This window comes from Chrysemys picta, chromosome 2 (assembly GCF_011386835.1).
Source record: "Chrysemys picta bellii isolate R12L10 chromosome 2, ASM1138683v2, whole genome shotgun sequence".
Lineage (NCBI taxonomy): Eukaryota > Metazoa > Chordata > Testudines > Emydidae > Chrysemys > Chrysemys picta.
This window is the reverse complement of record NC_088792.1, coordinates 51,755,924-51,780,047: the sequence shown is the minus strand read 5'-3', so window position 1 is coordinate 51,780,047 and position 24,124 is coordinate 51,755,924. Positions and strand designations below refer to the sequence as shown.

Here is a 24,124-nt window from a genome sequence, read left to right as displayed (position 1 = left end):
GAAACTCTGCTAATGACACTCAGGATTACTTTTTGTTTTGATAGGTTAAAAAAGCCTGTCCAATTAAAAAACAAATGGTATTCTTTATTTATACAGAAAAGTGCCTGTTTGTAGTCTCTCCATGCACTTTATAAAACCTTTACAAACCATGAGCCAGACCCTGCAGTCCTTATTTAGCCAAATCTCCCACTAAAAGAGAATTAAATGGGAGTTTTGGCCAAGACAGGATTGCAGGATACAGCTCCATATATAAAGGAGTCCTTTGAACAGCCATCACAGAAGTGCAGCTAATATTGGGATGGAATATACAAACTAAGTAATAGTGTACAGAACACTAAAACATTTAGCCCAGGAGGTTTATCAGAATACTATATAAAATTGAAACTTTGGGTGTAGACTATACAATCCTGGTAGACAGAATATAGTTACTCAAACTGGAATTTAGCCAGGACATTAAGTCTTTGTGAAAATGCAATGGGACTTTTAGTAAATTTCACTGAAAAGATGGCACCTCTATCCGCATGTTGCTTGGGGCACCCAGTTTACAGCACCATTCTGCAGCTTCCAAGTAGTACTTAAAAGTGAATACTTATTACTAAATCATTCAAGAAAAGGTTATACATTGTAAAGGTATTTTCCCCTATATAAAATATATTTTAAAGCAGGCTGGTTATACATTAGGATTGTTTTTGTCTAATTTACCTCCTGCCCAAAGTATAAAATTATCCTGTCCTACTTTCTTCCCTGTGTACTCATCATTATCTTTTCTTTTCCTCTGTCCATGAGACTAGAATTACCTCAATATTGCTCTTCTCCGAAACACAAATGTTGCTAAAACAAGTTCTAGAGCAGGGGTCAGCAACCTTTCAGAAGTGGTGTACCGAGTCTTCATTTATTCACTCTGATTTAAGGTTGTGTGTGCCAATAATACATTTTAATGTTTTTAGAAGGTCTCTTTCTATAAGTCTATAATATATAACTAAACTATTGTTGTATGTAAAGTAAATAAGGTATGTAAAATGTTTAAGAAGCTTAATTTAAAATTAAATTAAAATGCAGAGCCCCCCGGACTGGTGGCCAGGACCTGGGCAGTGTGAGTGCCACTGAATATCAGCTCGCGTGCCGCTTTCGGCACACCTGCCATAGGTTGCCTACCCCTGTTCTAGAGGAACTGCAGCATATCAAGTATTTAGCAACTTAAGAGTTACTATGCTAGATTGCTAGGCAAGGGACCACTATGGAGGTAATCTGTGTATAAAAAAAATACTTTAACCGGTTGACTCCCCAATGAGAAACCAGATTCTAGATTACAATTTTAACAGGATAGGTTTAGAGAGCTCAAATATTCCTCCAGAAGACAGGATCTCAAAAGTCAATCCTATGTGCACTAGGGTCACACCAGTGTCTCAGATCTGCATCCCAATAATGCAAACTTTGTAGAGTTGGTAGCCTTAATGCATTGATGATGCCTATTACCATACAATAGGCTAACCAATTTTTAAAACAGTTGCCATTAAATTTTCTCCTCACATGCTCTCACCAATGCTGTTTAGAATCACTCTCCCATTGCAGAAACTGTTATGGTTCCCCTCACCAGAGTTTACTTTCATTTTCTATTGAAAAATTCATTAGATTAAGTAGCTCCTTATAGAAATGTAATCTAAACAGCTGATCTGGTTCAAAGAGCAGCAAATGAGGGCCTGTGGCCAAAGCACAGCTTTACACAAGAAAGAAAAGATGCTTTAGAAATGTAAAGCAGTGCTGTGTCTGGACAGTGGGTTGGCTCCCCTTACTGCTCATGTGGCTCGATTAACTATTAACTTTCATTTTCTATTCAGAAAAACATTCGGGAGCAGTTTAATGCTGTTAATTATATTTTTCAATAGTAAATCAAAACAAGTTTTTTAACTTGAAGGGAAAACGAGGCCCAAATCAGGGAAGAAATAGAATACATCATCTGGCATTTAAAATACCTACATTTTGTTTGCATGTACTAGTAAGCTTTTCAAGCCTTAAAATGTCTGACTGCAAAGAAGGACAAACGGTATGTTGTTCATCTGACAGTTGAATTTTAATATCACGTAAGAACCCTTGAATCTGAAATTGTGAAAGTCACTGCATCCATTTTTCTAGCGCCAACAATTAATGCTGTTCATTAGCAATGCCACAGAGTTACTAAACTACATCTACAGAAACTGGTTATAAATTTACTAAAAATAACCATGGCCTTGGTTGTGCTGTGATTGAACTTTTTTGGTGGGGGGGGCACGGGGGAAGGGGAAAGAAGCAGCTAATTTTAATCCATTTAGTCTGATGCTTCTATCCAAAACAGATATCCCTTCCTTCCTGAACCAGTCCTATTCCCACCCTACTATACTGAACTGAGGGCAAAGGCCTATTTCTGGCTACAGTATCACTTCTAAATCAGCACCAATTGCTTAGGTTTCCCAACACATGCTACAGCTGTTTTTCTTGTTTACATGTCCTCACATCATAATGTCAAAAGTAGAGTGTGGGAAACAGAGCAAGCTTAATTTGCGTATTAATTAAATATAAAACCTTTGTCTTAGTATTTTCATAGTGATAATTAAGCTATTTTGTCATATTTTTATTATACCAGGCATGCAGATATTACTGACTGTATAACTTTACAAACTAGCATGTTTGTCGCCAATGCTATATGCATATACACTAAGGCTGTCAATCAGTAAAAACCTAGTATTACAGCCAGTCCTAAGATCCATGGACAGAGCAAATGCCACTGCTACTTTTGAAGCTCAGTAGCAAAACTAAGTCCAAATAAGTAACTGTCAACTTCCTAAAAAATAGAAGACCTGACACGTGATAAGCAATTCAAATTTGAAACAAAATACTTCAGTTCTAGTCTTCATTTTCTAACCAGGAGATATCCAAGATATAGAATGTTAAAAAAAAAAAAAAAATCTTGAAAGCCCAAATTCTTAAAAATATTTTTTTTAAAAACCCACTCATTGTATTATACTTCCACACAAATAAAAGATTTTCCTTTAGAATGTTAATACTCATTTCATTTGTTGAAAAGTTTAGATTTGTGCATTCCTAACTACAAATTGAATCTCTTTTTTTTTGGCGGGGGGTAGGAGGTGGTTAGTGTATGTGTTTTGAGGAAATACATTTGAACAAACATACCTGTGAGTTGACTAATTTTTTTAAACTGTGAATGTTTTTGATGGTGGCAGTCTATTTAGTGATTTGACCTGGACAAAGCAACACAGAACTTGCAGATAACCCTTTTCACTAATGGGCAGCTTATCTATTTTTGCCCTCCCGGTCTCTGCTGATTTTGGAGCCAGGCCAACTCCTACATTGTACCAAGACTTTTTATGTGAGTCTGATCTTTTCTAGATGATAAACAGTTCTATAATTAATTCCCTTCTTCCTGAATTAAAGACAGACAAGTAACATTCTTCAGGATCAAGAACAGTCAGTATTCCCCATAAAAAGACAATCTTATTCTATCCAGATTATATAATACTAAAAGGTGTATTAACAAAAAATAAGCAGAGAATATACACCGGAAAGAGTGTAAAACCTTAATGCACCACCCAGCATCGTCCTGTACTTAGCACACTTGTGAATTGATTCCAAAAATCTTAGTTACAAAAAGAAAACGAGTTTTTACTTAAGACATTCAGAAACCTTATACAAATTATCTCTGTGGAATCCATTGCCTGACCCTTTCACAGATGCACATTGTCCTCGCACCAAAATGGAGTCTGTCTCTTTAGCCCATTTAGACTTTGATTAGTCACCCAGAAGCCATTGAGCCATTCAGCTAGCAAACATTATTGCCCAAAATACACATATCAGATTTGTGAAAATGTTAAAACTTCATCCCAGGAGTAACACCCAAAGTTGCTCCTAAACAGAGGGCTCTTGTGACACAGTCCTGATGCTAAAGATACTAGGCTAGTTGATGATTCTTCCAAACACATACACATCAGGGCAATTTAGACATTTTTAGTAATTCTACAAACATTTATGCATGTGCTTAACTGTAAACATGTTAGTTATCTCAATAAAAATCAATGTTTAGATAGAAGCCTAAATTTGTTAATGCTGTATAGGAAACTCTGTTCTCAAACTGACATTTTCTTGAGTTAACAATTCTTACTTATAGCTAACTGAAATAAGTTTAGTTTTTTATTTTAAATCTATAGCAAGAACGGACTGAAAAGGAGCAACACCACAATACTTTGGACACTTTCCTAGACAATTCATAGCTATTGAAATAATACATCAAGAACACGCTATCTCTAAATTAAAATTCCTGATCAAACAATCAATCAGTCTCTTTGGTCAGTCAAATAGGGGCATTTTACAATTTTTACTCAGGTTTACAGAAATATTTTAAAATTGACAGAACAATGGTACCACATATGTAACAGATCTCCTGTTTAATGAGCCAACTCATACTCTGAGCAAAATTCCGATCTGTAGAAGTAGTAGGTGATCAGGAAACAAAAGACAAACTACTAAAAGCATAACCTGGGGAACAAAAAACAACAAATGAAACTGACCAGTCACAAAAGAAATTAGATATTTAACTGAAACTAAACAACTATTCTGTCACTCTGTAGGTACTGGAAATTAAGTTTATGAATGCTGGGAATCTCCATTCACACAAGACATTTTCTCTCCAGCATGTGTGCTGCTACTACTACTACGAAGGCTAATGATACTACAGTGTACAGTATTGCTACTTACATCTTTGTGTACTACATAATTTATCTGTTAACTCTTTCAAATACTGGAACCCGACCAAGTTCCATTGCCATTTACAACCTCCACGGAGAAAAGTGAAAGATATTGACAATGGTTTTAATGTAAAATTTAACTAAGAAGTCATTCAGAAATCCTGTTTGGTTATGCAATGCAGCCAAATACAAATTCAGTTCTTCATCAGCAAGCTCCAACTATTTCCAGTGAGAAGCAGTAGTTTAGTTACAAATGTAATGTTAGAAAAATGCAAAATCCTATTTTGAACAAGGTTCATAAACAGTCAGATTCACTATTTTGATCAGCAAGTAACCCATTCATATGATGAATCCAAATTCTACATACTCCTTTATGAAACACTTTTTTGAACATATACATGTTGCTTTCTGCATTCTTTATGCTATACCCTTCATATGTACTTATGACTCTGCTGTGCTCCTCTGACATATTTATGGAAGATGTTTGTGAAATTTCACAAACAAGAGGGGAAAACATATGTACACAAACAAAACCAATTTTAAGATGAATCCTCCTCTGGAATCCCACTACAACAACCAAACAAAACATAAAAAAATTGATGTAATGAGTAAAATGAAGGTAGTAGTAACTGCAGGATACCACATGCTCTCCCAGTGCCCACATGCTCAAATGGACTGTTCAACTCTCACCTTTATCACGGTCATATAGCAAATCTTCTGTTGAGCAAGGACTCCCATCCTGAGATTCCGGAGGGCAAAAGGGAGACACACATGGTGAGTGGCTGCTGCAGCTGCTGCTGCGCTCTTGGACAGAGGGAGTCTGTGTATCAATGCTACGCGTGCTACTGCTACGATAATGAGCAGGCAAGGGTGCTCTTCGACCATCAGGAATATCCAAAGGCTGCAACAGAAACAACGCTTAGATTACATAACAAGGGCCGATTCTAAAAGCCTTCAGCCTGCAAAGCTCCCATTGAAGACTCGGGTCTAGACTACAAAGATCTGTTCTAAACCAAGCATGTTATTTAAAAAGGAAAGAATGATAAAATACACATTAACTCTTTTGCTCCAGGACAACTGCAACTATATTTCTTATACAAGTTTCAGGACTAGATGCATTTCAGTTTATCTCAGTGTGCTAAGATTTATTCTGTTTAAACAAATACTACGGTATTTTTAAAAGTAACAATACAAAATGTTAAATAACTGCTTAGCTTCTCAATTTTGTTTAACAGAGATAACTACACTAGTGCAATTTCCAATAAGTTACTATTGTTACAAAAGGAAAAAAAAATCACCTTAACGAAGATCTCCAACAGATAAGATTTTATGCTTTGGTGTGACTAGCTTTGGTGAGAGAGCACAATGAAAGATGAAAATAGAATAATATGTTACACGCCTAGTTTAAAAAATATATAAATTTATCAACTGTGGCTCACCATTCTCTGGTCCACTGTTTAAGCCCCTCCCACCCACTCCCCTTTTGGTGACAGTGACAAACCAGGTTGGTGTACTCCCCCATTTGCTATTCTTCCCCCTGGGTATATAGTTTTGTCTTTGAGAACAGTGTTCTCTCAACATCTCCAGTCAAATCTGTAGAGCCCTGCAAACCCGCAGGTATCCGCTTTATATCTGCGGGGGGAGTTGGGAGGGGTAGGGACACTGGGCGGGGGAGAAGGGGCTGCTTGGGCCCCACACCCAGGGCAGGTGGAGGGTCCACACATACCCCACCCCCAGCTGGAGCTGGGTCAGGGAGAGCCGCGCAGACAGCTGTGAAGAGCCTGGGTCCCTCCACCTGTCCTGGGCAGAGAGGCTAGGGGGCGGACAGAGGGGCAGGGACACGGACCGGAAGCTGCTCGGGCTCCCTGCCTGGGACAGGTGGCGGGTCTGCCGCGGCTCCGCACAGTTGCACGCCTGACTCTTACCATGGCCAGGCTGCAGCTCAGAGCCGCCCCTTGGCTAGAGCTGGGTCCAGGAGAACCGTGCTGGCAGGTGTGGGGACCCTGGGTCTCTCTACCAGCCCTGGGTGGTGAGCTTGGGGGGCAGGGATACTGGGTGGGGGGGGGCTGGGAGGCTGGGACATTTGGCAGGGGGCTGCTCAGGGCCCCCACCCAGGGTAGATGGAGGGTCCAGAGTGGCATCTCACAGCTGCCAGCACAGCTCTGGCTGAGGAGGGAGGCAGCTCAGAGCCACAGCCTGGCCACAATAAGAGCCAGGAGGGCAGCTGTGGGGAGCCGCAGCAGACCATCCACCTGCCCTGGGTGGGGGGCCTGAGCAGCCCCCAGGCAGCTCCACAGGACTCCCCCTCCCAGGCCAGCATGTAGTCCACTTGGGGAGCTGTGGCGGACCCTCCACCTGCCCACGGTGCAGGGGGAGGGACTGAGAGCAGTCCCCAGCCGTGTCCCTGTCCCCCAGGCTCCCCAACTATCAGAGGGCAGGTGAAGGGTCCACGACTCCATGCGGGCTTCCCACGGCTACTCATGTGGCTCTCTCCGACCGGGCTCCGGCAGGAGGGATGCCTTGGAGCCTCAGCCCGGCCCCCAGTGTAGAGCCCTGCAAATCCACAGATAATTTTTGACTGTGGATCAGATGTGGATACACAGTGTATCCACGCAGGGCTCTACAAATCTGAATTATATTGCACTTAAAAACAGGAGAGGGGGAACAAATAAAACCAATAAATAAACACATCAATTTTATTCTCATTTAGGCAAGGCCTAGGAAAGAGATTTTTTAAAATTTTATTTTAGCCAAAATGGTTCAGCCATTTCTGAGAATGAGGCTAGGGGAAAATACATTGTTTTGCCCTTGTTAAAAAATTCTAGAGGACTTTTACTTTGAACAAGTGACTTGCTTAGCACCACATAGGAGCTCTGTGGCACAGACAGCATTAATTCTGGCATTTCCTAACTTCTGAGTGCTTTCACTTTATAACCTTAATAATGTTCTTTCAATGTATTTTTGTATGTAATATTATATAAACTAAATATTTCACAGTAAAAAAACTTCCTAAAGCTACCGATAACATGGGTAAAAATTATGACTACCTAGCTTAAATTTCACTTTTCTTTTTACATGTCATCGTGAATGGAAAAAAGAAAGCTGCAATCAAATCATATGAAACTGAGACGGTTAACTGAAACTGTGTTTTTATTTATTTATATATAATATATATAAATAAATAAAAGAGAGAGAGAGAGAGAGAGAGAACACTGCTTCTCAGGGAAGTAAACTCTAAACATAAATGGTCAAAAACTTTCACCAACAAGTGCTTGGTAAACGTCCAACACAACATGGTGTCTGAACACAAGAAACGAACACCTTCAGGGCCCAATCAGAACACATTTTCCTTATAATGATCGTTAACAGACCAAATGTAGATGCTTCATTTAGCAACAACAATCAATTGATCTCTGAATTATCGAGAAAACATCATTTCATCTTACTCCTCTAAAGATGAACATTGATCACTAATCAGGAATTAGATTTCACTATAAAGAAGATTAACAAGTACACCTCTACCCCAATATAATGCAACCCGATGTAACACGAATTTGGATATAACGCGGTAAAGCAGCGCTCCGAGGGGGCAGGACTGCACACTCCGGTGGATGAAAGTAAGTTCGATATAACGCAGTTTCACCTATAACGTGGTAAGATTTTTTGGCTCCCGAGGACAGCGTTATATCGGGGTAGAGGTGTATGTAAAAAGGAAAAAAAAGAAAAAAAAAAATCACACCTCAAACAGGAATAGCTTTAATAAGTCAGTAGTTTTAAATACTTAAATTTTGAGGGGTAAAAATGCCACTGTGCAGTCAGGAAGTGTATCACATACAAAATATTTCACGTTGCCATGAAGCTAAGATTATGGAAAATAAAAGTTTTCATTCTTAGACAGACACTATTCTATGTACGTTAAATGGTGTTCACTACTTCGAAAATGCCCACAGATATTTCAGAGACTACTTTTCTTCTGCAGAATTCTACTTCCCCTTCATATAAAATCCAAGCCTTTTTACGTACTTAGGAATGCAATTTAAAAAAAAACAAAACCTGTAAAAATACTAACTGTAAACTTTCACTTTAATGTTGTTTCTTGTGCAAAGTTTTTAAATTCCAGCAAATAAAAATCAAAATATTTTAAAATAGCCTGAATGGCTTTTAACAACTTAAATCGGTGTTTCAAAATTACTTTCAGTGAGCCATACCTGTAGTTTATGGAGTATGTTAAAAATTGAGGTCTTCACAATTTTAAACTGAAAAAATGAAATAATTAATTCACAACAGCTGCTTTTACTACTTATAATGATAAATTCATGGAAAATTACATGAACATTTTTGTATTGTGAGTGGTTTTGTAAGAGAATCAAGTCATGTGTGTTAATCTTTTGCATACTGACAACGCTAACTGAGCCCAGAACATGGCATGACATTGATAGCTATTTGTCTCCCTCTCTTTGTTGCAAAAAGAGCCCCTTAAGCAGAGATAAAGACACGGTCAATCTGACAGGAGCATACCCTTCTCAAGGTACTCCATTAAAATTCACCAATAAACTACACTCAGTGGTAGTCTTAATTCTTTAAGAAGGAAGCCACTTACATTCTGAACATTAGTAATGTTACTGAGATGCAGTATACCCATAATAGGCACAAGAGATCTAGTTTCCACATATCTTATAGCTGTTTAGGAAATAACTAGTCCTGTCTCAAAGTTAGAACTTTTTCTATTTAAAACCACCATGCAGGCTGGAACATAAAAAAGGCAGAGATAAGATACAATTTGCCTTTGCCCTTATAATAGCAGTGAAGCTGAACAACATTGTAGTAGAAGCAGACATAGTCAAGACCAGTGAAAGCAAAAATCTACAGTGCATTGCAAGGGTCCCTTGGAATAAGAATAAATGAAACCAGTGAATATTCAAACAGGAGATGTAGGGATACTGCAAGGATCTTTCACACTTATGGAGTTTAGAAAACAGTCATATCTTAATACAGGATTGAATCCTTGGACAGAGGGACACACACACAAACTAGTTTACTCCCTTGTTACACAAGTATTAGGAATTTAAACAAAATACATGGTTAAAGTGAACATTTAAAAGGCTAATCTTTTCTAGGATGCCTTTTTTTTTTTAATAGTGTCATCTTTATACAGCTAAAATGTTCTAATTTTAAAAACTTTTATATAAAGGTTTTGGGTCAGATATGTTCATTTATACGTAATGTACAGAAAAACAATGTCCAGCTGCTGGGCATTTGTCTATTGGTTGAACAAGTAGAAAAATGCCCTGTAACTGGACACCTCTGATTTTCCATACATCAAACATGAGAGGTTGTTCATGCTTTCCATCTAAATGAAATTCAACACTCCACTCCAGCCACCACAAACACTTTGTATTGTAGATCTGCTGGAGACTAAGACGACAAAATCCAGCCTCCAAATCCATACACATGGCTTCAGGAAGCAGGACCGGCTCTAGGCAAAGCGAGCATGTGCTTGGGGTGGAACAATTCCAGGGGCGGCATTCTGGCTTTTTTTTTTTTTTTTTTTTTTGCTTGGGCAGTTGTGCTCTCAGAGCTTGGGGCAGCAAAAAACCTAGAGCCGCCCCTGTCAGGAAGAAACTGATCATTGTTCATACTATAAATGGAAAGAGAAAGCAACCAAAGAAGAATACAACTAAGGCTTCCTGGTAAAACAGACAGCAAAAAGGAGAATGGGTTAGTACTAGCCAAAAGGGGGCGGGGGAAGAGAACCAACAGCAGCTAAGAGGAATATAGAGGGCTTTCACATGAGCATTAAGAAAGGAATCAGTAGTAGAAAGAAATTAAGTCCATTAATAAATAAGGATGGGATAATATTAACAAGGACTCAGAAATGGCTAATATTTAACTGTTTTTAACAAGAAAAAAGGAAGAGTTAGGATATTTAAGCAAAGCGGAGGGTCATTAAAATATACACATTACTAAACAGAAGGAAAGGGAATATCTGAAAATATACAAGTTAGCCATCCAAACTATATTCAACTAGAATAGTAAGGGAATTAACTAATAAAGTTACTGTGCCTTTAACAATTATTTTTTAGAAGTATAAATACGTAGTGAAAATATCCTAGCAGTTACTATCATGTAAGTCTAACTTCTATCCCTTGTAAAAAAAAAGTGGAATAAATAATGAGAGAAAATATTTCTAACTTCTAGAGACTCAAAAGCAATAAGCAGCCTGGGGTGAAACAGAATATATCTTGCAAACTAACATATCTGTTCATTTTTTAAAAATATGCTTACAAAATTAAGTTAGCACAAGGAAAGCAGGAAACAATATATTTGTGTGCTAGTAAAGCGTGTCCCGCAAACACAAGTCTTAATTAATTCAAACTGATTCATGTGGATTGAAAAGGCTTTCTGAAAGACTGTAAACAGAAGATAATGATAAATATCAAAGTATCAAATTGAGGGAGAAGTTTAATAGATTACCAACTGAATCTGTGGATTAAATTTCAGCTCTGATGTAAGGATAATTCAGCTGAAGTCAATGGAGCTGCACCCATGTACCCAGGGCTTAATTTGGTCCTACATTGTACCCAGTCTTATTTAAAGTTTATTAATGATCTAAAAAAAAAAAAAAACAGAATAAAGAGCTTGACGACAAAATCCACAGATAAATTGGGAAGAGATGGGGAAAAAGTGACAAAAACAATATAAGGGGACATATAAAATGCATTTTATTTTTTGCAGTTTCTGATTTTTTTTATAACATTTAGGGAAAAAGAATCCAAAATATAGTTATTCAACAGGAGAGAGAATTCTTGAAAGCAGTAATGCTCATATAAACTTAGGAATGATAATGGACAACCACGTAGACATGAATTTGCAATGCATTATTGCAGACAAAAGGAACAATGCAATTCTGAGCAGCAAATACAGATGCGGTGGAGCAAGAAAATAATAATCACCCTCAATATGGCTCTGGTGCAACTGCACTTACAATATTTTGTTCGGTTTTAGTACCTTCATTACAAGAAAAAAGAGATCGACAAATTGGAAGAGGTTCACAATACAGCAACAAAATGTATTAGGGAGCTGGAGGGCTTGACATACAAGCAAATATTAAGAGTTAAATATGCATTACTTGACTAGATAACTATATTGGACAGTGGAGTGAAGATAATATTCTGGAACTATTTGTCCACCTAGTTTCTTATAGTAGCAAAATAAGCCAGTAGACCAACTTCTCCCAAAGGCAGTCAAGGCTATTATTTTAAATGATTACTTTGAAGTTCACAAATGAAGAGGGAGAAGAGTTATTTAAGATAATATAAAGGGATAAAACTAGAAGAAATGGGATAATTTATATTTTTCTCTTCATTTTAAGTATTTATATTAGTAAAAACTTCCCAACAGTGAGGTCTATTAAGCTTGGAGTAATATCTGCATGAAAGTGATGGAGGTTCTGTCTCTTGGGACATTTTAAATTAGACTTTACAAAGCACAAGGAAGAGTCTGGTGTAATACTCAACAAATCTCCACTGGCAAGAGGCTGTCCTAGACCTAAGGTCCTATTTCTAACTTATGATTCTTAGGACACAAAAAGAAACCCTAGATCTGGAAAGCCCTTTGGAAGATAGAGTCACTGCTGAGTTCTCTGGCCCCAATCCAGCAAACATTTATGCGCTTAACTGCTTTGCTGGATCAGAGGCAGAACATTCAAGCAACTTACAGTGTAAAGCCCAACATGTACAGTAATAAGATGTTTGAGTCCAAGAATAATGTATTTATGAGACAAATTGATAATGACCTCTGACTTTAACAGCTCTAACCATCGGCAGTGGCACAGTAATATACACTCTAGGAGATAACACAAAGACAATATGTATATTATTTTTGGTGGTTTTTTAATACTGTCAAAATATTGGCCACTTCTAAATAGAAAACGCAAGACTTGGAAGACCAGATTTAATGCAAAATATATGAACAGCCTTGAATAAGCCTCTGGAGAAGGTAGGATTACTTTACTACTTTTTGTGTTTATCACCATAATGAAGGACCATATATACCAGGTTTTGGCACCTCAAAACTCATGTACATAAAGCCACTGTATGACCTTTTGCAAAAGCAGATACAGTAAAAAGCTTTGTTATCTGGCATGTTGGGGGAATGAGGGGTGCCGGTAAGTTAAAAATTCCAGTTAACTAAGAGGGAGGGAGTTTGCTTGCAGGAGGGGGCTCAGGAAGGGGTGCAGACTCTGGGAGGGAGTTTGGGTGCGGTAGGGGGCTCGGGGCAGAGGGTGGAGTTGTGGGAAGGGTTTCGTGGTGCTGGATCCAGGCGGCACTCACCTCGGGCGGTTGCCCGCAAGCGGTGACATGTCCCTGCTGCTCCTCGGCGGAGATGCGGCCAGGCGGCTCTGGGTGCTGCCTCCGCCCACAGGCGCCGCCCCCGCAGCTCTCATTGGCTGCGGTCCCCGGCCAATTGGAGCTGTGGGGCCAGTGCTCAGGGTGGGGCAGGGGCAGCGCACGGAGCTCCTGTGGCTGTCCTCAGCCTAGGAGCAGCAGGGACATGTCACCGCTTGCGGGGAACCGCCCGAGGTGAGTGCCGCCTGGATTCGGTGCCCTGAAATGCCAGTTTCTAGAGCTTTCAGGTTGGTAAAGTGCCAGACAACACAAGCTTTTACTGTATTAAGTTTTGCCATGCCTAGAGCCAGTCGGAAAATATTTTTCTCCCTCGGTGGAGAACCAAAACTGAAATATTTGTCCATTAACGGAAATAATTCAATTCTGAAATGCTGCTGCAGTATGCCCCATGTATTTGTAGTTTGCTCCCATTCTCTTCTACAAGTAGTATCCCTACCTGGTCTACATCCCTCATGATGCACCACACAGTCTCCCCTCTTAGTGAGGACAGGTGAAAGACCAAGGAGATGAAGTCCAGTTCAGGAGTCAAGCCCCCAAAGGAGAATTCAGACAAAGGCAATTGAACTACAACTCTCATGGAGTACCACAGCAGCATGAAATGGAAATATTTAGGTTTTAGCTGAAATATTTGAGGTTTTGATGAAACCGAAATGTTCTGTAGAAAGCAGATATTTTTCACAAAAAAAACTATTTAGCCAAAACCTCAATTTTTCCATAGAAAAAGTTAACGGAAATTTTTCAAGCCAACCCTAGATGTAAAGCTATGTTGCGTCAGTCATTTCGAAGATTCTCACAACACGTTACTAAATTCTGACCATTAAAAATGTAAAAACACCCCAAAAATTTAAACCTTACCTTGGATACTTCTTCTTTTCCACTGGTTTCTTTAATGAATACTTTTTCTAATTCAGGGCTTATTCCTTCTACATTGCACGGCACACGTGAAACAGTTGATTTTGGCACTGAAATATTTGACAGTGGCATAGGGACTGATCTGGAGATAGAAGCCTACAAGGTCAATGAGATAAAATATTATATAGGCTTTAAAATTGGAGAGTTTTCTAAGATGAAACATTGGGTCAGTATTACTGAGGTCATTATCATATTTTAAAAATCTATAGACAGTGAATTAAAGAATCATGCACTAATTTTAAAATCTAGAGAAGCTCATTTTCATCTTTAGTTTGTTAACTGAATATTAAAAAATGTACTTACCACTAAGAAACTAGAAAGACAGAAATTAAAGATTACATACATTTAATGCCACTCACTATTTTTTCTTGTAAAGTGAACAGAATTTTATATGAAATAGTTTACTGCAGTGCTTTTCAATACTTGGCCTGTATAATTTCTAGGGAATGCAAAGGTGTAGCATGCAGAATGCAAAGGGAGAAAAACCTCTGATAAACATAAAGCCTTCAAATAGATAGAAAAAGTAAAAAGAAAAATGTAAAGAAAAAAACAAATCCAGTCAGACCATTTCTTTGTAATTTCCCCATATCATGTATATGCTTACTCTATAGACACTGCTGGTTTATTCTGTATACTGGCCCAAATGCATGCTCATGTTTAACTGGCATTTCCTGACATTTGAGTGCCTAGCCATGCAACGTTAACAGTCTCTTTATGCAGGTTTTTTTTTTTTGACTGGTTTATAGTAAAGGTAAAATGAAACTTTCATTCTAAACCTTTATTTTCAGAACTACACCGTTTTCCCATGTTTGTTCCAGATATTGCTTTTACCTCAAAATCAGAAGAGAATCCCACTTAGTCATTTGAAGATCCGGCATTCAAATAAACACAGGTATGGTTTTGAGGAAAGGCATATTAACTTCTTGATTTAAACAAGTGAATTAAAGGCTGGAAATTAATGTTACCACAATATTAGGTACTTTCATTATGTGATCAGTGAATACTGAGCAATGGGACATTCACAGTATTCAGCAAATAATATAATGAACAGGAATAAAACTATTTATACTTCTACGGTAAGACAAAATTGCACTGTGTACTGTTTTATGCTTTTACTGCACCCTTTTCTATGCTCTCGCAGCATGTAGCACTTTATTACTACATATCTCATAGAAGACTTGCAATTCAGGCAGACAAGACAGAAGAGTTAGTATGGCTACAGAAACATTAATTTATAATTGTAAGATTAAAATTGCATTTGAGATTATGTTGGTTTTTTTTAAAAAAATTCAGAATTATGCTTGTATTTCTTTTGTTCGCTTTCCCACCAATCTCCAGTTTATTTTGGCAACATTAGCCATAAGAACATTAGCATTGAAAATGCTGTTTCGAAGTTCGTTAGTTTTTGCTGTATGCTCTTCACATTAATGCGTGTTTGTGCCATCACTATTGACTGCTTTGGAAATGACATATTAAACTCACACTTATGATTTCTTGAGACACCCTAAAGAACAGATATACTAAAGAACCAAGATCTTGTTTCCATGTACATTTCACAAGTATTAAGGAACAAGGAAAGAGAAACATTTATTTATACAACACCATAATTGTGTAGGGCATTTTACAGACAAGAAAGAAATAGTCCCTATTCCCAAAGAGCTTCCAGCCTAAATTTGTTTGCAGTGACGTTGAAGCCATTTTGGTTCTAGGATATTAGAGCAGTGGTTCTCAAACTTTTGTACTGGTGACCCCTTTCACAAAGCAAGCCTCTGAGTGCGACCCCCCCCCCTTATAAATTAAAAACACTTTTTTATATATTTAATACCGTTATAAATGCTGGAGGCAAAGTGGGGTTTGGGGTAGAGGCTGACAGCTGGTGACCCCCCACGTAATAACCTCACGACCCCCCAAGGGGTCCTGACCCCAGTTTGAGAACCCCTGTATTAGAGCGACAAAGAGGGTGAAGTAATATCTTTTATTGGACCAATTTCTGTTGTGAAAGAGACAAGCTTTTGAGTTTACACCGAACCCAGACCTGAAGAAAAGCTGTGTAAGCTCAAAAGGTTGTCTCATTCATCAACAGCAGTTGGTCCAATAAAAGATGTTAGCTCATCCACCTTGTCAATCTAAATCTGGACATACCCCCATAACAAGTGAGGACACAAACAATGGGAAGGAAGAAGGGGACGACAAAAAATGTATACGTTTCTAGTCTAAGCAAGAACTTGACTATCAATTCACCTTTTTTTAATGGTTATTTTGTACACTGATAAATCCTGATAAATTGAGAGATGTGTTGGAGAAACGTGCTCAAAATAAGCAGAGGATAAACAGAGTATGTAATTTTAATAATGTGAACACTGAAAAATTATTCTTGAAACTAAATGGGCAGAGAATACCAAACACACAGTTTCAAATATCTGGGTTCTTGAATCAGGGGAAATGAAGGATGAAATTAGAGCTAGGATAATAAATGCCTACCTCAAATGGAGAGAGATAAGTGGTTTAGTATGTGACAGGAAGATACCAATAAAATTAAAAGGGAAAGTCTATAAAACAGCAGTTTGTCCAGTTTTAATGTATAGTGCTGAGTATTGGACAACAAAGAAGAAACATGAACAAATGATCTGTTCCACAAAAATGCAAATGTTGACATGGATGACTGGTGTAAGCAAGAAAGACCACGTAAAGAATGAGTACGTTAGAGCAATGTGACATTCATACTATTCAACAAATAATATAACGGACAGGTACATGCTCAATGTAACATTCATAAATGAAAATAAAATGAGGGAATACAGGCTCAGATGTTTTGGTCATATAAAGCGCAGTTCTAACTACTATGTGGTAAGACAGTCCTCCCGATCAAGACAGAAGGAAAAAGACAGAGGTTGCCCAAGAAGTGGTGGGATGTTATAAAGGAAGACATGTTAGTATGTGGTGTGATAGAGAATATGGCATTGAGCATAGCACTTTGGAGGGAGAGGACTTGTACAGCAGATCCCATTTGATAGGATTAAAACAAAAGAAGAAGAAGAATTTTTTACACTGAAAAACTGAAACTGCCTGTACTTATTTTTTTATGGGATGAGCCCAATTTAGATGCTTGTCTAAGGGGAAGGCATATAGAAGCGCAAAGGGAGGGGAGAAGAGATGGAGCAATGGTTCAGAGGACAGGAGGATTGGAAAGGGGCACTTAGTAGTCGTGAGAACAAATGCAGCTAGTAGTGTGTTACTTATAAGTAATGTTAGTCAGTTTCATTCCATCTTTTAAACTCACTAGTGTTACTTCTAAAGGTCAGTCCATCCTTCAAATTGACTAAATTTAGTTGTAAAATTCATTTCCTACAATCTCCATGAAATCAAATACTTTATCATTTACACTGTAGTGAATTTTCTAAAAATAAAAATTGTGATTTACACAGGGCTCCAACTATAAGGCCAGAAGGAACCACTGTGATCGTCTAATCTGATCACCTGCATAACACAGGCTATAGAACTTCTCTGAATTAATCTTGTTTGCACCAGAGTGCAACTTGCTGAAAAACATCCAATCTAAATTTAAAAATTGCCAGTGATGGAGAATCCACCACAACCCTTAGTAAATTGTTCCAATCCATCCTGCTAAAAAAACCCTCTGCCTTATTTCCCAGTCTGAATTTGTCTAGCTTCAACTTCCAGTCACTGAATCTTGTTACACCTTCATTTGCTAGATTGAAAACTCTCTTATCAAAATTTTGTTCCACATATAGCTACTTACAAGCTGTGATCAAGTCACCCGTAACCTTCTCTGTTGTTGTGAAGATGTGTCCTTGCTAATGTTGCAGCTAGCCATGGTGATGAGTAAGTTTCTGAGGATCTTTTAACATCCTCAAATTATGGAGGTATGTGGAAGTAGACTGCCACTGGACCCAGAGATCCCAAACATCTCAGTGACAGTGATCCAATGGAGAAAAGGACAAGGGTAGGTAAGACCAGCTTGCCCTCCCAGAACCCAGCTGCTGCACTGGCAGCAGTGGCATTCCTTGGAGGTGAGAGACAGCCAGTGTTCCCAGGATGTTAACTGGCAGTGGTCAAATGGACATAAGGAGATAACAAGTAGTCCCAGCTCAACCACTGAAGCCTTTTGCTGATGCGATGTCTGACTGCAGGAGTATTTTTGAGAAGAGTTTTTAAAGAGTATCTTTCAACATTTACAGGAGGCATAAGTTGCTTTCTTGGCACAGTTCTCTTTTTTATTATATGATTGTGATTTTGGGATAAAATCCCAGTAGCACCCATGACATCAATCTGTGTTAAGCATTTCAACATGACTTAAAACACGGGAAGGGAACCAAAGGAGAAATGGAAAGAAACAGAAGGCTATTCTCTTAATTTTGTTTAAAAAAAAAAAAAAAAAAAAAAAGGTTGCTGATACTAGCAGTGAACTGCTTACCTGAGTCTGACTGATTGCTATATGGTTGCCATGGAGCGGTGACTGACGTTCTTTTTCTTTACTGTGACGACTGCTCTGTTTGCTGCGTTGGAGCTGCTGCCTCAATTTGGCAATCTGCTGGAAAGACATAAAATCAAGGTAAGATGAGATGTGACAAAGGTAACTGCTTATATCTTTACTTATATCAAGCAGTATCATGGACAAAAGAAAATTAAATATTTTCTAGAGCATTTTATAAAGGAACAAGTCTGCTGCTTCTTGCAGCACAGTCATCAATCATTTGGCCTATACATTACATTCTTTTTCAAAATACTTGCCTAATCAAAAATCTGAATTTGAAGGCAAACTCAATTTAAATGCTGAATTTTCTCAGGTGCAAAATAAACCCTAATAATAGATGCAAACCACAATCATTCCTCCGGACTCTGGCCTTTTGTCAGATTTTGTTGCTTCTCAACTGGTTTGACATCAGAGAAAATAATTTACAGACTTTGTAGATTTCCCTGGTCCTAAACAGAACCATGTTTATCATTGATATTTCCCACCATTACTGACAAAAGTCTTCAAATTCTGACAACTAACATGCACTGCTTCACTTCAGAAAAGCTATCTAGCACACCTTTAGCCTATTTTACAATGCTATTTTAAAATTGCCCCATGCAGACCAATTCTCTTTGGCAAAGTGCTGATGATTTAAAAAAAAAAAACACAAATAAAAACAAACTATACAGTGCTGCCTATTCAAAGATTCACACATTTTAAGGTGAAAAGGGACCATGACCATTATTGGTCATTTACTCTGACCTGCTGCATAATACGTTACAGAATTTCACCCAAGGATCCCTACATCTAGCCCAATAACTTCTGATTGAATACAGTAAATCTTTTAAACACATCTAATCTTTAAAGACTGTGTCTGTGCGCTAAGACTTATGTTCCATTGTATGGGACACATCATTTTGCACTCTTTGTGTTCAATCTCCCTGGATCCATGAGATGAGACAATGATTTCAACATGCTAAATTCAAACGCTGTCCTGTCTGCATAGCTGAAGTAAGGCAGAGCAGTTCCTATTGTACTACACAGATTCCTTCTTGGGTAACATGCTACCAGAAGGTGATTTGGAGGAGATTCCTATAAATATGACTTTTTGAAGAAAATTCTATTTACAGCATTTACTAACAGTACACAAAACGGAGATTACTGCACAAATCACCAGAAACAAAAAGGGAGCAGCATATAGAGACTACATTAAGACTAAGGTCAGAAGGGACCATCATGATCATCTAGTCTGACCTCCTGTACATTGCAAACCACAGAACTTCACCTACCCACTTAAAACTACAATACCCACCTGGGGAAGTGAGGAAACAGATTGACAGAGCGAGAGGGGTACCCAGAAGTCACCTACGACGGGACAGGCCCAACAAGGAAAATAACAGAACGCCTCTGGCCACCACGTACAGCCCACAGCTAAAACCTCTCCAGCACATCAACGATCTACAACCTATCCTGGAAAACAATCCCTCACTCTCTTGGGAGGCAGGCCAGTCTTTGCTTCAGACAGCCCCCCAACCTGAAGCAAATACTCACCAGCAACTACACACCACACCACAGAAACACTAACCCAGGAACCAATCCCTGTAACAAGCCCCGTTGCCTACTCTGGCCCCATATCCTCTCTAGCGACACCATCAGAGGACCCAACAACATGAATCACAACATCAGGGGCTCATTCACCTGAACATCTACTAATGTGATATATGCCATCATGTGCCAGAAATGCCCCTCTGCCATGTACATTGGCCAAACCGGACAGTCTCTACATAAAAGAATAAATGGACGCAAATCAGACATCAGGAATGGTTGCATACAAAAGCCAGTAGGAGAACACTTCAATCTCCCTGGACATTTTATAACAGATTTAAAAGTAGCCATACTTCAACAAAAAAACTTCAAAAACAGACTTCAAAGAGAAACTGCAGCGATACAATTCATTTGCAAATTTAACACCATTAATTTGGGCTTGAATAGGGAGTGGGAGTGGCTGGCTCACACAAAAGCAATTTTCCCTCTCTTGGTATTGACACCGCCTAATCAATTATTGGGAGTGGATCACATCCACCCTGACTGAAGTGGCCTGTCAACATTGGTTCTCCACTCATAAGATAACTCCCCTCTCTTCATGTGTTAGTATATTTATGCCTGCATCTGTAATTTTCACTCCATGCATCTGAAGAAGTGGGGTTTTTTACCCACGAACGCTTATGCCCAAATAAATCTGCTAGTCTTTAAGATGCCACCAGACTCCTCATTGTTTCTGTGGATACAGACTAATACGGCTACCCCTCTGATACCTACCCACTTGTGTAGTAGTCCCCTAACCTCTGGCTGAGTTACTGAAGTCTTCAAATCATGGTTTAAAGAATTCAAGTTACAGAGGATTAACCATTTACAATAGTTTAAACCTGCAAGTGACCCATGACCCTTGCTGCAGAGGAAGGCAAAAACCTCCTAGGGTCTCCGTCAATCTGACTCGGGGGAAAATTCCTTCCTGACCCCAAATATGCTCATCAGTTAGACCGCGAGCATGTGGGCAAAACCCACCAGGCAGATACCTGGGACAGAATTGTGTGTAGTAACTCAGAGCCCTCCCCATCTAGTGTCTCTTCTCCAGCTGCTGGGGATTTTTGCTACTGGTAGTCGCTGATGGGCCACATGCCATTGTAGGCAGTCCCATCATACCATCTCCTCCATAAACTTATCAAGCTCAGTCTTGAAGCCAGTTAGGTTTTTTGCCCCCATGCTCACCTTGAAAGGCTGTTCCAGAACTTCATTCCTCAGATGGTTAGAAACCTTTGCCTATTTTCAAACCTAAACTTGTTGATGGCCAGTTTATAGCCATTTGTTCTTATGTCCACACTGGCACTTAATTTAAATAACTCCTCTCCCTTCCTGGTATTTATCCCTCCAATGTATTTATAGAGAGCAACTGTCTCTCTCCTAAGCCTACTTTTAGTTAGGCTAAACAAGCCAAGCTCTTGGAGTCTCCCCCCAGAAGGTAGGTTTTCCATTCCTCAGATCATCCTAATAGATCTTCTCTGCACCTGTTCCAGTTTGAATTCATCTTTCTTAAACAGGGAGACCAGAACTTCACACAGTATTCCAGATGAGGTCTCATCAGTGCCTTGTATAATGATACTAACACTTCCCTGTCTCTACTGGAAATACCTCACATGATGCAACCTAGGACTGCATTAGACTTTTTCACGGCCACATCACATTGACAGCACATGGTCATCCTGTGATAGACTATTACACCCAGGTCTTTCTCCCCTCCGTTGCTTCCAACTATTAAATCCCCATTTTATAGCAAAAATTCTTGTTTTTAGTCCCCAAAATGCATGACCTTGAACTCTGAACTACTAAATTTCATCCCATTTCTATTACTCCAGTTTACAAGATCATCCAGATCTTCTTGTATGATATTACGGTCCTCCTCTGTATTGGCAATACCTCCCAACTTTGTGTCATCCACAAATTTTATTAACACACACTTATTGTGCAAAGGTTAGTAATAAAAATGTTAAATAAATAAGATTAGTCCCAAGATCAATCCCTGAAGAACTCCTCTAGTAATCTCCCTCCAGCCTGACAGTTCACCTTTCAGTATGACCCACTATACTCTCCCCTTTAACCAGATCCTTATCCACCTTCTCAGTTTAATTCTCAGATTAATCCCCATCTTCTCCAATGCCATACTGAAATCAAGGTAGATTAGATCTACTGCCTTTCCTTAGTCTAAAAAAATCAGTTATCTTCTCAAAGAAGGAAATCATATTGGTCTGGCATGATTTATTTTTTGTAAAATCATGTTGTATTTTATCCCAATTACTATTTACCTCTATGTCTTAACAACTTTCTCTATCAAAATTTGTTCCAAGTCCTTTCATACAATTGAGGTAAAACTAACAGGCCTGTAGTTTCCTGGATCACTTTTTTCTAAAAAAACCATGAACAATATTAGCAATTCTTCAGTCATAGGGCACAACCCCCAAGTTTACAGATTCATTAAAATCCTTGCTATTGAACTTGCAAATTTCATGGGCCAGTTCCTTTAATATTCTTGTCTGGAGATAATCTGCCTCCCTCCACCCCCGATTTAGTCCCATTAAGATGTTTGAATTCAACTTCCACCTCAGATGTGGTAATTTCTACCTCCATATCCTCGTTGCCATTAGCCACCCTGCCACTACTCCTAAGCTCTTCATTAGCCTCATTAAAAACTGAGGTGAAGTAATTGTTTAGGTATCAGGCCATGCCTAGACAATCTTTAAACTCTACCCCATCCTCAGCATTTAGCAGTCCCACTTCTTTCCTTGTTTTTTTCTTATTGTAGAGCTATAGAACCTTTTACAATTGGTTTTAATTCCCTTTGCAAGGTCCAACTCTGCTTGGCTTTTGACAGTTCTCACTTGATCCCTACATGTTCTAACCTCCAAGAGGTAGCTTTCCTTGCTGATCCCTCCCATGATCCATTCCTTGTAGGCTTCCTTTTAATCATCTGTTTGAGATCCTTGCTCATCTATCTTGGTCTGCAACCCTTCCCTATTAATTTTTCCGCTTGCTTGGGATATAGGCTTCAAATAGCTTCTGCAACTTTGACAAAGTAATTCCAAGCCTCCTCTACATTCAGACCCTTGAGTTCTTCAGTCCAGTCAACTTCCCTAACAAATTCCCTTAATTTTTTAAAATGAGCTCTTTTGAAAACAAAAGGACCCTTGTTGCAGATCTATTTTTGCTTATCCTTCTATTTAGTTTAAACTGAATTAGCTCATGATCACTCAAACAATGATTGTCCTCTAAAACCAGTTCTTCTATGAAGTCCTCACTAGTCACCAATACCAAATCTAAAATAGCATCACGTCTTGTTGGTTCAGCAACTACTTGATGAAGAAATCTGTCAGCTATCACATGCAGGAAAATCTGGGCCCTACTATTATTATTAGCACTTGTCCTCCAATCTATATCTGGAAGTTAAGGTCTCCCATAATCACACAATTCCCAGTAGTATTTATTTCATTAAAAACATTAAATAGGTCTCTATCCATAACCAAATCGGATCCTGGCGGTCGGTAGCACACCCCAAGCACTATATTGGGGAACCTCCAGCAGCTTTCTTCCCTAACGTGATTTTGGCCCAAAAATATACTCTGTCTTACCCATTCCATCATTTCTAATTTCTTTACAATCTACCTCATCATTAATATACAATGCTACTCCATCATCTTTGCCTTTATTTCTGTCTTTCCTGAACAGCACATATCTTTCAATACCTGTAATCCAGTCATAGCTACTATTCCACCATGTTTCTGTTATTGCTACAATATCTGGTTTCAATTTCTGCACCAGTAGTTTTAGTTCCTCCATTTTGCTACCCAGGCTCCTTGCATTGGTGTACAAACATCTCAATTGTTGCTGCTTGGCTTCACCAATTTTCCTCATCCGATTAAGTGTTGTCATTCTACTGCCAGTATCACCTACCTGACTGGTATCAGCATTATACTTCCTTTTAATGTCCATTCTCCTACCCACTGCTGTTCCCTTCTCCGTTGCTGTATCATTTCATACTT

At 38.8% G+C, this 24,124-nt stretch overlaps 1 protein-coding gene across 2 annotated transcripts in view; it reads right to left on the bottom strand.

Annotated features, from left to right (window-relative positions):
• The window catches only part of GLCCI1 (glucocorticoid induced 1), a 98,404-nt gene that overhangs the window by 8,568 nt on the left and 65,712 nt on the right, over positions 1 to 24,124 (bottom strand). The window contains exons 4-6 of one of the 2 annotated variants that reach the window (XM_005299877.4): positions 18,492 to 18,608; positions 14,000 to 14,152; positions 5,427 to 5,637 (exon numbers count right to left, since the gene is read on the bottom strand). In XM_005299877.4, coding sequence (XP_005299934.2) covers positions 5,427 to 5,637; positions 14,000 to 14,152; positions 18,492 to 18,608 — 481 coding nt within the window. The remainder of the gene's footprint in view (positions 1 to 5,426; positions 5,638 to 13,999; positions 14,153 to 18,491; positions 18,609 to 24,124) is intronic. The other variant, XM_008163419.4, reaches the window with a different exon arrangement.